Source organism: Talpa occidentalis, unplaced genomic scaffold (genome assembly GCF_014898055.3).
Source record: "Talpa occidentalis isolate TD23 unplaced genomic scaffold, MPIMG_talOcc4v2.1 talOcc4.8, whole genome shotgun sequence".
Taxonomy (NCBI): Eukaryota; Metazoa; Chordata; class Mammalia; order Eulipotyphla; family Talpidae; genus Talpa; species Talpa occidentalis.
In genome coordinates, this window is record NW_023605194.1 from 23,427,943 (window position 1) to 23,445,797 (window position 17,855).

Genomic DNA, 17,855 nt, shown 5'->3' on the forward strand with positions numbered 1-17,855 from the left:
ATGACATTGATATAAACAAGATTTTTGAAAAAAAATCTAAATTTTATCTAGCAATTTATTCCTACATAAAAATGCATTGCTAAGAAAGAACAAAGCTGATGCCATCACATTTCCTGATTTCAAACTATAACACGAAGCTATAGTAATTAAAAACATTTGGAATTGACAAACACATAGAACAATGGAACTGAATAGTGTGTCCAGAAGTTAACCCATATGTCTTTGTCAATTAATTTACCTAAAAGGAGCCAAGACTATACAATGGGAAGAGGACAGTCTGTTCAATAAATAGCGTTGGGAAAACCAGACAGCCACAATCAAAAGAATAAAACTGAACCCATCTTACACTATATACAAAAATTAACTCAAAATGGATCAGAAACTTGAACATAAGATCTGGAACTATAAAAACTCCTAGAAAAAAAAAAAAAAAAAAACAGGTAGTAAGTTCGTTGACATTGATCTTACCAATTGAATTTTTATATTTGACACCAATTTTGACTTTTTGAATTTGACACCAAAAGCAAAAATAAATAAGCACAATTACAATAAGTTAAAAAGCTTCTGCGCAGCAAAGGAAACCATCAGGAAAAATAAAAAGGGAGAAAATATTTGCAAATCATATTTCTGGTAAGGGGCTAATATCCAAAATATATAAAGAATTCATATAACTCAACAGCCGCCCCCCCATATCCAACTAAAAAAATCAAAGGATCTGAATAGACATTTTCCCAAGGAAAACATATAGATACATAAAAAGATGTTCAATACCACTAATCATCAGGGGAATACAAATCAAAACCACAATGAGATTATCACCTCATATCTGTTACAATGGCTATTATCAAAAAGAGAAGCAATACCAAGTGTTTCTTCACATGTAGAGAAAGGGAACCTTTGTGCTCTGCTGATGGGACTGTAAACTGGCACAGCAACTTTGCAAAACAGTATGGAGGCTTCTTAAAAAAATTAATTATCACACTGTCCAACAATTCTACTTCACAGTAGCCAAAGGGAACCAAATCACAAACTTGAAAGATATAAGCATCTCCATGTTCACTACAGCACTATTTACAATAACCAAGACATAAAAGCAATCTTTCATGCAATTCAATGGATGAATGAAATGAATAAATAAATGAAATGTACACGTACATATATTTTCATGCTATAATTCTACTCAATCATTAAAAAAAAAAAAATCCTGCTGTTTGTGACACCATGGATGGGCCTTTAGGGAACTGTGCTAAACAGAATGAGTCAGATAGAGAAAGATTAAGTATTGTATGACCTCATGTATATGTTGACTCTAAAAATCAAACACTGAACTCACAGATACAGGAAACACATGGGTAAATGTGGAAGAATAAGAGGTCTAGGGCAAAATGGGCGAGGGTATTTAAAAGGTAGAAACTTTCAGTTATAAAATAAGTCCTGGGCTGTAATGTAAACATGGTAACTATACTAAATAATACTGTCTTTTATATCTGAAAGCTGCTTAAGAGAACATCTTAAAAGTTCTCATCACGAGAAAAATAATTTGTAACTATGTTCAGTGATTAATGTTTACTAAACTCCTTTTATATTATGCTGTACACCTAACTAACATACAAGTCATTCACCACCTAACGTTTTAGTAAATGATGAGAAGTGTATCTATGATAATGGTTCCCCAAATCCTGTTGTGACATTGTAGCACACACTGCCAACAGTTACAGTAGTAAGAGTCATAGATGACCGGCTTCTCTACCAAGATGATCTCCTGAACTACTCTACCAGCAAAACAGAGAAGTACCGTTTAGAGAGTAAGACTCAACATCCTTTGCACAACAAAAAAATCATCTAACCATTCACTTATCAGAAGTCCCTATCCTTAAACAATGCATGATGATAATGGTATACAAGTCAATTTTATCAATAAGGGAGCCAAAAATTTATTTTTAAAAGAAATCGCATTGCTGGACAAGGTAATCTTATTAATTTTCTTCAAGCTGTCTTTTTTATTGCTGGTGTAAACTAGAAAACTAGGGGTCAGGAGTACATTTTATAGCCTATTCCCCCTTATTGTTTTTTAATCATCATCTTTATATTGCACAGTTCCTCAATGTGAGCAGTCACTTAGCCAGGGTGCTTATGTGTAAGCACTGCTGCTTCATTTAATTCCTGCCAATTTTTAATTTCTGCAGTTATACTGATTATATTCTAATTTCCATTGGAATCTCCCATCATTATTCAGTAATTGATTTCTCGTTGGTTCTCTTACAATCTTACATTCTTCAACTGTTCCCTCCTTTTCATAACTTACTTCTTCCTTTCCTTCCACTCTTTTCTTCCCAGGATATAAATATTGTTTAAACTTCTACTTCCTCACCAAAAAATCTTCACTGAAACCAATGGTCCATTCTCTTTATGGACCTGTTTTTTTCATTACTCTGTCACTGGTAACTTTTCAAATTAGTAGCTTGTATCCATTTCTTAACTCCCACAATATTCACTTATTCATTAACACTGCCATATTATAGTCTGGCTCCCACAACTAATATACTTGAGAAATTACTCTCTCAAAGTAGTATTTTGGGGGTACTAGCTCAACCCACTTAAGGTCAGTTTTGGGAAACAGCACAGGTGTCCATTAGTATAATCAATACAACCACCCATTTACCACTCCCCCATTCATCACATACTAAGGGACCAGGATATGTACCCCAAAATGGGTAGCTCATTTATTCTGTGGTTCCATCCTCCTTCAATCTGATTCTTCTACCATCAAGAATAATGGTCTATATTTCAACGTGAGTATTCTGTGCTTTACCCGTCACCAAAGACATCTGCTCAATTATTACAATCATCACATAAATTCAGAAGCCCTTCAAATATGTACTCAATTCAGATCTCTTATGTCAACTTAATTTCTACAACCCTGTCAATAGTAGATCTCAATTAAATGTTCACTTTCACCACAAACTGCCGCAAGCTAATCACCTCATTATTCTCACCACAAAAACAGGCTACTACTGTACCTCACACCATGGAAGTCATCTGGGCTTGGATAGCCTAGACATGAGTATCATTTCCTTTCCCCTTACTTTATACATTGACTTAATCTCTAAGTCTGGACACTCTTCATTCCAAATTCTCTATATACGTCCCGTCCTTATGCATCTTCACAGTCAAGGCACTAAATTCAGGCTCCTTCTCTGGATTATGATGAGTTTTCTTGCTATAAATTTCTCACCACTACATCTTAAAAAATGACTACTAAATCAATTGCTCTAAACACAGATCTTTTTATGGTCTGACTTGTGTTCCATTTCGTTGACTGAGCAACTCTAATGTCACCTATTGTGCCTCTCCTGTTAAAGGTTCTGATATTTTCTTGTATTATTTACTAGTTTTTAGAATACCGTTATATGGGTGTTTGCTTTGGCAGCACATAATCTAAAACTGGAACGATACAGAGAAGACTGGCATGGCCCCTGCTCAAGGATGACATGCAAGAAAAAGAAAAATTATATGAACCTGAAGGAAGGGATTTTGTTCTCATTGCTTCCTTTTGGTTTTGGAAGTACAGGAGGGGTGATGTACAGTAAATTTCCCTAATCTAAATCTCCTTTAAATGCATTAGCCATCCACAGTTGCACTAACATTCCATAAGCAAGGAGGGAACAGTCTTCTACTTTTTTGGTATATTCTTGGTATATTCTATATTTGGTACATAATCAGGATTGAATATGCCCAACCTATAATATTCAACATGTATGACTATTTTAGAATTTGAGAAAATAACTAGATATTAGCACCTGCTCTTACCATAAACTTTCCATGTGCTAAAATAACAATGAAAAGGAAAATGCTGAAAGGATGTATCTAAACTTGTAATTAAGGTATTTTAAGGAAACAGAAGTTATCAAAAGTTCAGTGTAAACACTACATGACAGGCTAATAAAAAAGATGAAAAAGATCCAGTTACTAATTCGTAGGCTAGTTGGGCATTGAAGACTATGTCTCTATCTTATCACTGTTTACTCAAAAAATAAATTTGCCCTTCTCATGTCTGCCTTTCTAGATATACATATTCTTAAAAAATACAGCTTCTTAGCACAAATAATCAATCAAAGTTATTAATAATATAGCTCTCCAAGTTATTAAGTCTCCTGACATCTTACTCATAGTAAATAGAGTGTCTACTATGTGTCAATCAACAGAAAAGTAAGGAAAGAGGAAAGCAAGCAAACCTGACAGGTAGGTATTTACTGACAGATTCCGAAAAGTCTATTTCAAGTTCATGTCCACTTACACTCCTATTTTCTCCCTCTTTGCAGCTTACTTAGTTCTTAATCTCTTCTTTCCATGCTCCTATTTCTAGTTCTGTTATCAAAATGCACATATTCTAAAATTATGGATCAAATTCCAGTTACTTGACTTTGTCCATATTTAAGTCTGACTCTTCCCATTTCTTTATTTGTAAAACTGGGATGTCTTTAAGCTACTTTAGAGAGTTGTTGTGAGGATTAAATGGGAACACATAAAACTGTCACATAAATGTTTTTAGAAAGTACATTATTAACCACTGTAGGATCCTGAAGTACATCAACTATTTTATCTTCTAAAAAAGCCACTTTATATTTTCACATATATATTTGAAAAGTAAAATATAACATATCTGATTTATCCATACTTACAGATTCAGTATCTACTGAAAATCTAATTTATGCATGACTTATATTTCTTTCCAAAATCAGAATATTTCAAACTGCTTTCCCAAACATGACCTATCTATCTAACCACAGCAATCTCAAACTTGAGATTCTAATATCATGTTCTATGTTGCCACCTGTTGGTTGGTATCATACTCTCCAAATATTGACACCCCCCCCATTTTTTGGGGGGTATGGAGAGCAGGAAATCTTAAGCCAGCCCTTAAATTGCAAACCTCAATACAATGGATACAGTTTTCAGATTCTAGTCCTTCTTAGACAAAATGCTCCAAATGTCTACAGAGGCTTCCAGCACACCCTCTTTAAATTTAACACAATGAAAGATATATACTTGGCAATTTAAATTTTCTAGGCTCTATATCTTTTCCATTATTAATGTTATGATTGTGTGTGTGAAAAAAATATATATAAATATATGCCAGAGACAGTGAAGTGTCTATGGGGAAAAACAGCTTTCTCATGAGTAGCAGAGATGTCAAAAGGAAATATTCTTCTAATTAGAAAACCAACTAAAAATTGTATAACTACAATGAGAACTGTTTCAAATGCCAGGTTATTTCTCTATTTTTTTCAAAAAATATGCAGTATTTTATCCTCATATAGCAATGGAAAACTCAATTACAAGAATATACCAATTTCTGAGCAAAGAACTTTTCTCCAATCCTAATCTGATAAAAAGGTAATTAATTGCTACTCTTACTCTACCAAAACACCTATGAAATGACTTGCTCAGAAAATAGTAAATATGTCAACAGACCAACAGAATTTAAACCATGAATTTCAACTCCATAAATAGTTGCTTAATTTTCTGGTCTCTCTTCTTCATACCACATCAAATTTCAAGACACTTTCCTCATTAATTCAATAAAAACACCACCTTTTCATGTAGTAAGCAAGAAAAGAACATTAAGCAGCTCTTAAACTGGCTTTTAGGCTTTAAAGCAACTTGCCTAGTGATAGTGGTACAGCAGCTACATAAGCATAAAAGATAGTTCAGTCCTCAGAGGTTGACAATGTAGTTAGAAGATTCAAACAGAAAAAGTGAACAAAATAAGGCAGAATGTTAACTGAGAAATAATTTGTACAGATGAAATATTTACAACAGAGTGAAGCATTGAAATAACATCAGGAGCTGAGGCATACCTTACAGGAAGGAAGGGGCTTAAACTAAGAGTAAGAGCAAGGGGCTTTCAAACAACAAAGAACATAGGTAGGTATGTAAGACCTAGTCCAAATAATAAAAGCACATTGTAAAATACAAATATCATATCTGTTTAGTTTATTTCTTGGGTTAAAAAAAAAAAAAACAAAAACAAAACACTATCACCTATACAGAAGACTTAGCAGGGCAGCATTAGAGAAAGGGGACTGAACTGTGGAGAGTGCAGAGGCACTGATTGTTAGGCTAATGAATTCAAAAGACAATAAGAAGGCCGCTGGAGACTTAAGTATATGGTAACTTTTCCACACTATTTGGAAATAGTGTCTGACCTCATAGCAGTGTTTAAGAAACAAATCATATTATTTTAGTAGCCCAGGGATAATGACAGTGGTCTGAACTACAGTGATGATTGTGGAAAGAAAAAGAATTAAATTCAATGATGGAAGAATTGCTAGAAACTGGTTAATGATTTGAAGTTAAATGTATAACAAGGTAGAGAAAAGGATCAAAATGTTTCCATAGTTTTATATCAGGAAACAGAAGAACCATTAAAAGAAAGACCTTAAGTCAGAAAATTTACTAAATCATTATTAACAAATATTTCAAAACCAAAGTTCTGCTTATGTTTAATACAAAGCAATAAACAAAAAACAATAGTACAACTTCTACAAGTGAATATAAACAGCATTCATGCTTAAATATTATGAAGAAACATCTAAAGTATTTATAAACCACAGCCAATAGTAAATCTCTCTCAATTGTAACTACCTGATCCAGAGCCACACTACTATTCTTTTTGAACAAATGACTCCCATTACTTCAATTACCATACATTTCATATTTAAAATAAACACAACAGTTTGAGCACTAATTAATTCTTCTGCCTAGTGCACTTTGTAAAATAAAGTGGTGCATGCTGAAATACTAATCAACAGACAAAATCTAAATTGAAAAAGAGTCACTATCAAATAATGTATAAATATGGAATCATACCTTCCCTTTTCTACAAATCTTCCAACAAAGTAATGGAATTTTGAGAAAGTATTTTAAAATACCACACTAGACAAATTTCTTGGTTACCTTTACTTTATCTCTTCTCAAGCAACAAAAGAAACAATTTTCATCAAAAGTCCAATCAGAAATGCTTTCAGGTTCACAGGCTGCAAAAATAATAGGAATAACAAATTAAGTCACAATTTTAGAGAGTAAATGAAAAACTAATTTCAAAAATATTATTTAAAAGCAACAAGAACAAAAAACCCTTATTAAGTAGTAGGGAGGATCCTTATTTGTCTCAAAATTCTTAACAATAAACTCATATATTTGCATTATCAACTAAACGCAAAGATGCTTACATGGATATAGCTTTAATCCACAAGAAACTGTGAATAAAGAGGAGACTGAGGGTTAAATCAAGGGGGTGTCTGTGTCCCAGAAGTATTGGAAATGCCCCCGCCCAAAAAAATTCTTTTGAATACCTTTAAATAAACTGAGATCTTTTAATAATGCAGGTCCAAACAGCCCTTCAAGAATACTTTCAAATCCTGAAAGGATGAAAAAAAGAAGTTCATTATTATAATATTCCCTATAGTCATTTAATATTAATTTGTTGCATGAAAAAATGATGGTGCTTTCTTCCACTTCTAAAGGATCCCCATACTACTACTAAAGGGATGATGAGGAAAGAGTGTCAGTGACAAACCTAATAGGAGCTTTTGCATTTTTGTCAATGATTAACAATGAATACAAATTCAGAGCACATTCAAAAACAATACAAAACAGACAACACTAGGAATGGAAATTCACGAGTTCTCTTACCATCTTTCAAAATCCCAAATACTACTTTACATAAATGCTCCAACTCCATTTTTTAAAAGTCACCTTTCCCAAAGAAACAAATGTTCCTAATAATTTCCATAACATTCTGGTTTGATCTAAATAGTATATTTGAGTATCAAGTGAGAACAAATTTTTCAAGGTTAACAGTTTTTGAAGGAAAAATTTCTCCCTGAGAACATCTGCATCACTAAAGAAAGAAGTCATAACACAGTATCTTAAAAACCTTTACAATCACTTCACACTGACACAATTACTTATTGATTCTTTCATAAAGGTAGAATCCTTAATTATACTCTCCAAAAAAGAAAAAAATTCAAATTCACCTGTACATAAATGTTCAAAACATTATCATCTTCTAACAGGTAAAACAGAAAATGAGAAACAACCCTTCTTAAATTACCTCAAATATTGCTGATCACCCCAATGAAAAACAATTTAAAAATCTTTGCCATCTTGCCGTTTTCTATGGATAATAATAGAGTAAAAAAGAAAAAGAAGGGAATCAGATTATACTCTTATGAAATACACCAGAAATAATGGATTAGATTGGTGGTTCCCAAATGATGTGTCATGCACCTCAATGTAAGCTCAAATAGTTACGGGGGGGAGGGGGTGTCCATGAATCTGTACTTTATTTTTTTTAATTTAAATATTGTATTTTATATAATTCTTACATCTTTTTTCATCTTTGCACAATGTATGCATTTTCATTTTGGTCATATTCCCCATACAATGCACCCCCCCCTTATTTTGACTCTAGTCCTTCCTTCAACCCAACCCCCACCTAGTGTGTCTCTGGTTTATAGTTGCTTGTTAATTTTGATTTTTACTTTGTATTGATTAGTCTTTTTCCTGGTCTCTTATTTAGGTTTTCTAAATTACTGCTATGAGTGAGACCATCCGGTATTTTTCGTTTTCTTTCTGACTTATTTCGCTGAGCATGATCCCTTCCAGTGCCATCCATGTTGCTGCAAACTGCATGTGTTTATCTTTTTGATTGCTGAGTAATATTCCATTGTGTATATGCACATCTTCTTGATCCAGTCATTTGGGCATTTGGGTTGTTTCCATAGCTTAGCTATTGTAAATAGTGCTGCTATAAATATAGGCGTGCAGGTGCCCTTTGGAATTACTGTTTCTGTGTCATTTGGGTAAATACCTAGGAGTGGAATTGCTAGATCATACACTAATGATAAAGGACTGATCACAAAAATCTACAAAGAGCTGATGAGACTCAACAAAAACAAAGAAAATAATCCAGTCAAAAAATGGGAAGAAGAGCTAAAAAGAAACTTCTCTGAAGAAATGCAAATGGCCAACAGGGATATGAAAAAATGTTCAACATCACTTGTAATCAGGGAAATGCAAATCAAAACTACAATGAGATACCATCTTACACCAGTGAGAATGGCACATATTTAAAAAACTAGCAACAACAAATGCTGGCAAGGTTGTGGAGAAAAAGGAACTCTCCTGCACTGCTGGTGGGAGTGCAAACTGGTCCAACCACTATGGAGAGCTGTGTGGAGATTTCTGTAAGTACTTTAACCACGACCTTTAGGAAGAATAGATCTTGTGTATTCAGGGCACATACTACTCCTCAAATGAATAGAAAGGTCATTGTAATTTTAAAAAACCCATAAAGGTAGCTGGCTGCATAAGGGGCAAGTTTTTCCACTAATAACACAAGGGTCTCTAGACCTGATGAGTGAGGCTTGACAGTAACCTTTGCTATAAGTAAAAAAATAATAATGATAATTAAAAATCCATAAAGGGTTACTGAATTCCTAGTAGTTTGGGTCACATGTATTTTGTCATACAATCTACTACCATCACCTGTCAACGAATATGGATACACACACATACATATAGTTTAATAGTTAAAAAATACTTTCATGCCCAAAAGAAATTTTAAATAGTATAGTCAGGTGAGCACACACAGGTAGCACCTCCTTACCACAAATACAAATCACCAAGAGTAGATAAGAGTTGTCCTTAGAAACAGCACTTTATCTGGTTAGAAGAATAACACTGTAATGTAAGAAACATTTTTGTCCTCATTAAGACATTATTTTCTAAATGTTCAACATCACTTGTAATCAGGGAAATGCAAATCAAAACTTCCATGAGATACCATCTTACACCAGTGAGAATGGCACATATTAAAAAAACTAGCAACAACAAATGTTGGCGAGGGTGTGGAGAAAAAGGAACTCTCCTGCACCGTTGGTGGGAGTGCAAACTGGTCCAACCACTATGGAGAGCTGTGTGGAGATTTCTGGACCTACTAAACATAGAGCTTCCATATGATCCAGCAATTCCACTCCTAGGTATTTACCCAGAGGACACAGAAACATCAATTCCAAAGAACACCTGCACCCCTATGTTTATAGCAGCACTATTTGCAATAGCTAAGCTTTGGAAACAAACTAAATGCCCAAAAATAGATGACTGGATCAAGAAGATGTGGTACATATATACCATGGAATATTACTCAGCATTCAAAAAAGATAAACACATGCAATTTGCAGCAACATGGATGGCACTGGAAGGGATCATGCTCAGCGAAATAAGCCAGAAAGAAAAAGAAAAATACCGGATGGTCTCACTCATAGCAGGAATCTAGAAAACTTAAATAAGGGACCAGGAAAATGAATAACTATAAGAAAGTGAAAATCAAAATCAACAAACAACTATGAACCAGAAACACTTTTTGGGGGATGGGGGGCGGGAGGGGAGGGATTGGCGTCAGAATGGGGGGGTTGCAATTGTATGGGGAATATAAAAATAAAATTATTAAAAAAAAAGACATCATTTTCTGTTAATAGAGCAATCTATAAGGTATGGGTTATCTACTTTATAATTAGAGTTGATCTACATTATCTTCAGGATTTCTAGATTCTTCAGTGAATATTATGGAGCAGTTGTTTTTCAACTTTCCTTAGTTATTTTCTTGCATCTTGAGTCTGCAAACTTAATATTCTCACCACTAGCTTTTTGGAAAAAAAAAAAAAAAATCCCAGTAAAAATAAAGCCTGCATCCAATTCTAAAGTCTTCCTATTCCCAAAAAGGAATCCTGATGTCACAAATTAATGAAAGCATTTCAATGTCTCCAAACTACTGAGTATATACTACGAATAGCTAACGGAGATTTGAGGTGGCCTTAATCCCAAAGAGCACCTCTCCTCCGCCTGCTGCTCCCCTCAGCAGTGTACTTTGGTTCTTCTGCCTGTTCTGCTCCCCACTCTGGCTCTGGTGAATTCTCTCACCCTCCCGCGCTTCTGACTGTACCCGGTGCTTGTATAAATAAATAAGTAAATCTTAACAACAACAAAAAAAAATGCAGAAAAAAAGAGAGAAAAGTTTAAAAAACAAAAAAAGAAAGAGTAAGAAAAAACAAGAACTTCACATAATCTAAAAGAAAAAATAAAAACTTCATCAGTAACACAAAAGACACTTATAAAAACATAATCACTGATCAAAAAGCAGGAAAAAGTCCAAAGGCATCAAACAAGGAAAAAAACTGATCATAAAGGCAAAGATTTAATCACAACTAATTTTGTTCAAAATAATTAACTGTACACAAGTCATTCCCTTCTTTCATTCGTATCTGCAACAATATATTAAACCTTACAAATATCACTGATTAGACACTGCATATGGTTTGCTACCCTCTGTTAACTGAATTTAATGCCACTCAGTTTTATTAATATTAAATATTGAATTTAGCAGTTGCATAGCAACAAGGAATGTCACATGTGCTATGCCTGACATTAACAAAAGGCAAATAAGGGAAGAACAAATGTATTCAAAATTTATACCATGATCTCACAGAAAAGTCATGAAGATCAATAACAAAATGCCATAGAAAATTAAATACATACTGAAAGAGACAGCAAATGTCATTATGTTCAATTACTAGGACTTTAAAAATCACCTTTGTGTAAGTAAAAATTAATAATTTTATTGGACAAGAACTATCTTCCAAACAATTCCTATCCAACATCAGAACTGATCTCACTGATGGTCTCTTTTTCACTGCAACCTGCACTGTAGAATGTATAGGCTGTTTTAACAATGTCACTGTCACTATCTGTTTAGAAAAATTCCATTTTGTTTAAAAACTCAAATCCCAAATCCCAAATTCCTAACTCAGCAACTAAAGCTACTGACCACAACCTACCTTTAGGAGCCTTTCCTAAAGGAAACTTTCCTCCTCATTCTCTCAGTCCAGTGAGCTTGGTCTTCTAGTGTATCCAATGATCACTTTTACTTCCTAATATTTTCTCAAGTCTTTGCATCTCATCTCTGCCCAAACAAATTATCTTCATGACACTTGTCTATGGTTTTCAACAAGTATATATTCCATTATTCAACAGACATTAACTGAGGAGTCTACCATCTCTGGTGGCAGCGTTAGGTAGGCAGTTCCTGCTCTTATGAAGCTTTGGCTTCCAGTTTTGCCATCCTCAGAATTCCCATATTACTCCTCCATTTGAGTAAGTGTCAACTGCCTTGTTTTCTCTATTTCCTGTCAGGTGCAAAGAAATGCAAGTATTCTGTAAGATGAAATTTGTCATAGACTACTGAAACGCTGTATTTTGTTTTTGTTTTCACGTATTTATGCCTTATCTTCTCAGAGAGATGTAAATGTCCAGGAAAGAGAGGATGGTCTTTCTGTTTCCCAATTTAATCACATGGTTCACGGAAAAAAAAAAAAAAAAAGAGGGTGGGGCAGAAAAATTGAAATTTGTCACACAGTTCCCCCTTCAATCTAAATTACGATCATTTTGGTCTTTCTAACCAAGAGAAGAAAGCCAGATTATGAAGTCACAGGATAAAAACATCAAATACATAGAAGCCTGTACAGTGTCTGACCACATTTTTTTATTTTTTATTTTTTGAGGTGATAAAAATAGAATAGCAGGCTTTTTTTTTTTTTTTTTGGTGGGACCCTGGCCAGTGACCAGGGATAGAACTGGCACTGGAGAGGCTGCAGGAAACCTCGCAACCCAGCGCTCAACCGCTGCGCCACCAGGGGAGGCCCAATAGAATAGCAGACTTTGATAATGGTTGTACAACTCTGTAACTATAATAAAAAAGTGAATTGTACATTTAAAATAAGTGCATTATCGGAGGTATAAAACTATTAACAAAGCAAGTAACCTATGCACAGTTGGTAAATATTTGCAAACTTTTAAGAAAAAGTGACCTAATGCAGAGCCATTTGTGTGACTCCAATTTAAAATGAAGAAGGGGCCTCCCTGGTGGTGCCAGGAGTTCAGTCTCAGCACTATAAAGCTTTCCATAGCCAGTGCAGCATGAGTTCGATGCCCAGCCAGGGAGCTGACTCACATGGTGCAACAGATCTCTCCTATCTCGCCCACTGCTCCCCTAGGCAGTGTATTTCAGTGGATCCACCTGTTCTGCTCCCCAATCTCTCACCGCCCCCACCAACCCCCACACTGCATCTCTGGCCTACACCCCAGCTCTTGTATGCATAAATAAATAAATCTTTAAAATAAAATGTAGAAGGAAATAATTGATTTGACTTGCGGCTTTAGGCTGAAATTGCACTAGGCTTGCACATTATCAAAATATTTACACAACTTAAGTTATCATATTACAACTTAAATGATCATATTTACCAGCTTAAGTTTTTAGATTTACAAGGTGTATTACACATCTAAGAAAATTGTTAAATCAAGAGGAAATATATAAATTTTAATTGGTAATTATAGATTAAAATGTTTTAAGAAGTGAAACTGAAGTACTGTATCAAGTTTCCTGAAACTATAACAAGATCTGCATTAAGGAAAAATATAATGTCTTAAATTTATTAATCAGAATAAAATGAACACTATTAGAAATCAAGGAAACAATGGAGTATCTTTTCTATACACAAACCCACCCTAAAGGAAATTAATATTTAAAAGCTCACATTTAATAAGAAATGACCAAGTATTTCCACAGAGCTCAACAGTATGACAGATACATGAGGATATGTTTTAAAACATATACCCTGCCATTAAAACTTACACACATTTCTGCTACCATACATATACTGGTAGCTTTCCAATCTCTTACCTCTTGCCCCAGACCTTAATTCTAATTGCTTGCTGCATATCATCACCAAAGTATCACAAACACCTCAAAAATTTCAAATTAAAATCCTTCTAACTCCTTTCCCTCATCTTAACCAGTGACTCTTCCAGCATTCCTTATCAGGAAAATGGAATCACTAAATCCTTCCTCCTAAGTAATTCAGGATTCAAATCTAAGTCACAACTCTACTCTTTCCCTACAGTCAGTCACAAAATCTTCCAGTCACTGAGTCCTATGTATTCTCCTTCAGAAAGATCCATCCAAATTTTTTCTCTTTTACTTCCCTTCACCATTTCTTAAGCAATCACACTACATGACATTCGTGTTGATATAGTAACAGTTATCATTAACTGAGCCATTAGTTGATTCCCAGCAAGCACCCTACCAGCTATTTCATACCTATTATAACAAAACCTTGAGAGCAACACTGTAAAACAGGTATTATTACTGCCTAATATAAATAAAATTGAAAATCAAAAATAGCTAGTTTTTAAGCCTAAGTATGAGCTAGGCTTAAAACCAAACGAGGCCTGTGATTCTAAAGCCCAGATCTTTTAATTTCTTCACAGTCCCTACAAATAACAACTCTTAACTTTCAACTTATTTTACAGTTTAACATTGCCCTAACACCACCAATACCCACCACAATCCATCCTTCATGCTACTTAAACTTTTTTTTTCTTTAGAAGATTTATTTATTTATACATACAAAAACGGGGGTACAGGCCAGAGGTGTAGGGGGTGAGAGGATTCACCAGAGACAGAGTGGGGAACAGAACAGGCAGATTGACTGAAATACACTGCTGAGGGGAGCAGCGGGCAAGTCAGGAGAGGTCTGCTGTGCCATGTGGGTAGCTCCCTGGCCAAGGATAGAACTTGTGCTACAGTGGCTGCGGGCTGCCTCATAGGTTGTGTCCTAACCCCTTGCGCAACCCTCTTTAAAAAAAACAAAAACAACAAAACAACGACGAAAAAAACTTTGACAGTTTTTCGTGGAAAATACTGAAGACTTCCAATTCATGGATGATATGCAAGATCACCAAGGGTCTAATGGCAAACTATTTTTTCAGTTTTCTGTCAACATTTTTTGTCCATACACACTATGTGCTCAGTGATTTATCAATTACATTCATGTCATTCTGTATCTTTTGGGCCCAGTATGTAATCTACCAAAAATGTTCTCCTGCAACCGTCAATCTAATTAATTCTAAGGAAGCCTTCACTATACAAAGCCAAGGAAAAGTTAGAAACACCCACCACATGTGTACTGAAGTTTACTACTTATAAACTATGGATTTCTGGCATTTTATCTGTCAGGCTTTGAGCAAAGAACTGAAACATATTCATTCATCTTTTCTCAGCATCAGCCTATCATTCTTAAATGGCAGTCAAGAAAAAAAAAAATGTTTGTTAGATGAATGCAAATACACCTTTCCTAATTTCTATATTCTTTTCTTTAGCCAAGGGATTTCAGGTTTTAAAATGACACTATTTTGTACCTTGCATATTGAACATCCAAAGAAATAAAAGTAAATACAACAAAAGAGTAACTGACATGGGAAAAAGCATGGCTTTCTACTTCAACTCAACCAGGTTCTCTATCTATAATTAAAAACAACAAAATTAAAGATTTGTTTTGCCAGCCTTTGAACAGAGATGACAAAATAGTTTTTGTGTGCAAAGCTGTAATCACAGTAAAAACAAACTGAGAAAGATGAATTCCTGGAAACCACAGATATTGACATATTAATGAGGGAAAAGGAATATATATTGAGTAACTGGACCACTACCAAAATCATTTCATGTAATTAGATATTTACATACATAATATTGTACATGAGCTTTCAAGATGTCTAGCCAAAATAACAAAGGTACTAAGTAGCTAAGTCAGATAAATGTATTTCTTTTGGAAATCTAAGGAGTTTTGTTTCATTTTTTTCTGTTGTATCAAACTGTCCTGGGAAGAGTAATTATGCTTAGAAAGAAGTCATTTAAATGCAAATCTGAAGGTGATTGGGAATGAGTCAATTATATCAGGAGGTTGCAATCTGTAGGCCACAATTCCTTGGAGGAACTCAGTTACTGCAAGGTCAGTAAATCCTATTGCACTGGATTGTGAGCACTGTTTGTCAATTATATTAAAACATGCTCATGTATATAGTCACTACTATAAAAAAAAAAATCTGTGAAAAAAACATTTTTTAAAAAGCACTGCAGAATTCTTGATAGCCTTTTTGTTATTACATATTTTCTAATAAACACTACAAAATGCAATAAGTGGGAGACCTGCAGCTGCTTTAGTTTTTGTTTTTCATGTTAAATAAAGTAAAAAGATTTTCTACTGTTTCTGAGTCTCTTTTCCTTGGTAGACTACAGATAGATACTGGAGTGCCTACTATGTGTGAGGCACCAGATACACAGCTTTGAGCAACAGAATTCCTGTTCTCGGATCTCTGAATCTGAAGGGAAAAATGATACAAATGATGATGACTATGAAGACAACAACTAAGATGATAAATATGTGGGAAGGATAAGCATAAGAATCCGTACAAAAAAATTGAGAAAGATAACGAAACAGATACTTCGCCATACAAAAAAAATATAGGTAACAGGCACATGAAAAAATGTTCAACATCACTTATCAGGGGAATGCAAGTCAAAACCACAATGAGATATCCAAAGACAATGGCCCATATCAAAGAAACCAGTAATAGTAATTGATGCTGGCCAAGGGTATGGTGAAAAAGGAACCTTTGCACCCTGTTAGTGGACTGTGGACTGGTCCAGCCCCTATGGAAAACAACAGAGATTCCTCAAATATTAACAATAGGTATACCACTCCTTGGTATTTATGCAAAGAATGTGAAAATATTAATCCAAAGTATTATTATACATGTCTATGTTCACTGCAACACTATTTGTAACAGACAAATTATGGAAATAACTTAAGTGCTCAATTACATATGAGGGGATTAAGATATGTTACATATACACAATGGAATACTACTCAGCTACAAAGAAAGAAAAAAAAAGACAAACTTTCGCCATTTGCAACATGGCATAAAGCTGGAGGGGATTGTGCTAAGTGAAATTAAGACAAAAGGAGAAAGACAAACACTGGATGATTTCCATTCCTGTGGAATACAGAGAAATAAAACAAAATGACTGACAAACTAAACCAAAACAAACCCTACTAATATGCTATAGATTTGTGAGGAGTAAAGTAGGGAGGGAACCAAGGGGAAAGAGGCCTCATGGTTTATGGTACAGGGATAAGGATGTTTTTGATGGTAGGTGTGGTGTGGTGATATACTTCTGAGGAGGTGTGAACTTATCCCCCTAAATCATATACAGTATTGTAAGCCAATGTTACCTCAACAGTAAAAAAATTTTAAAAAGAAGAGACAGTATATACTTTGATCACTCTGATAGCTCATTTTAAGTACATGAAATGTGGTTAAATTACTAAAATTTGGGTTGGAGGGGGGAAAATAAATAGCATTAGGGTTGTAATGTACAAAATGATGATTTCAGCTAACAATGCTGTATGATATATGCCTTAAAATTATTTCTGGGTGGGGGAGTAATAGTTGAAGAAGAATATAGCAGAGTAAGGGAGTTAGAAGGATAACAACTAAGGTCTAATAAACATTAACTCCTAAAACTTTAAGAAGTACTGGGGAGGGACCAGTATTGAGAATCTTTACAGAGATGAGAAAAAGACTCTCTAAAAGGCAACATTTTTGTTTATTTATTTTTTTATTTATACATTTTATTTCATTTTTATTTTTTTTAATCTCATATATTTTTTAAATCATTTTTCATTTTTGCACAATGTATGTATTTTCATCTTGGTTATAGTCCCTGTACAATTCCCACCCCTCCTGTATTGATCCTATACCCTCCCCACCCTGCAGGGTGTCTCTATTTTATAGCCACTTGTTGATTTTGATTTTTACTTTATTATAATTAGGTTTTTCCTGGTCCCTTATTTAGGTTTTCTAAATTCCTGCTATGAGTGAGACCATCT

At 34.4% G+C, this 17,855-nt stretch overlaps 1 protein-coding gene and 1 non-coding gene across 6 annotated transcripts in view; one reads left to right on the forward strand and one right to left on the reverse strand.

The window, feature by feature from the left end:
* LCOR (ligand dependent nuclear receptor corepressor) overlaps positions 1–17,855 on the reverse strand; it is a 121,988-nt gene that overhangs the window by 62,456 nt on the left and 41,677 nt on the right. For 4 of the 5 annotated variants that reach the window (XM_054690305.1, XM_054690308.1, XM_054690306.1 and 1 more), the window contains exons 2-3: positions 7,359–7,424; positions 6,961–7,040 (exon numbers count right to left, since the gene is read on the reverse strand). In XM_054690305.1, the coding sequence (XP_054546280.1) occupies positions 6,961–7,040; positions 7,359–7,424 (146 nt within the window). Of the gene's footprint in view, positions 1–6,960; positions 7,041–7,358; positions 7,425–11,903; positions 11,929–17,855 lie in introns of those variants that run through there. The other variant, XM_054690307.1, reaches the window with a different exon arrangement.
* On the forward strand, positions 3,415–3,521 carry LOC119235011 (U6 spliceosomal RNA). Its single transcript, XR_005122767.1, has one exon. It is a non-coding gene; the product is annotated as a U6 spliceosomal RNA (small nuclear RNA).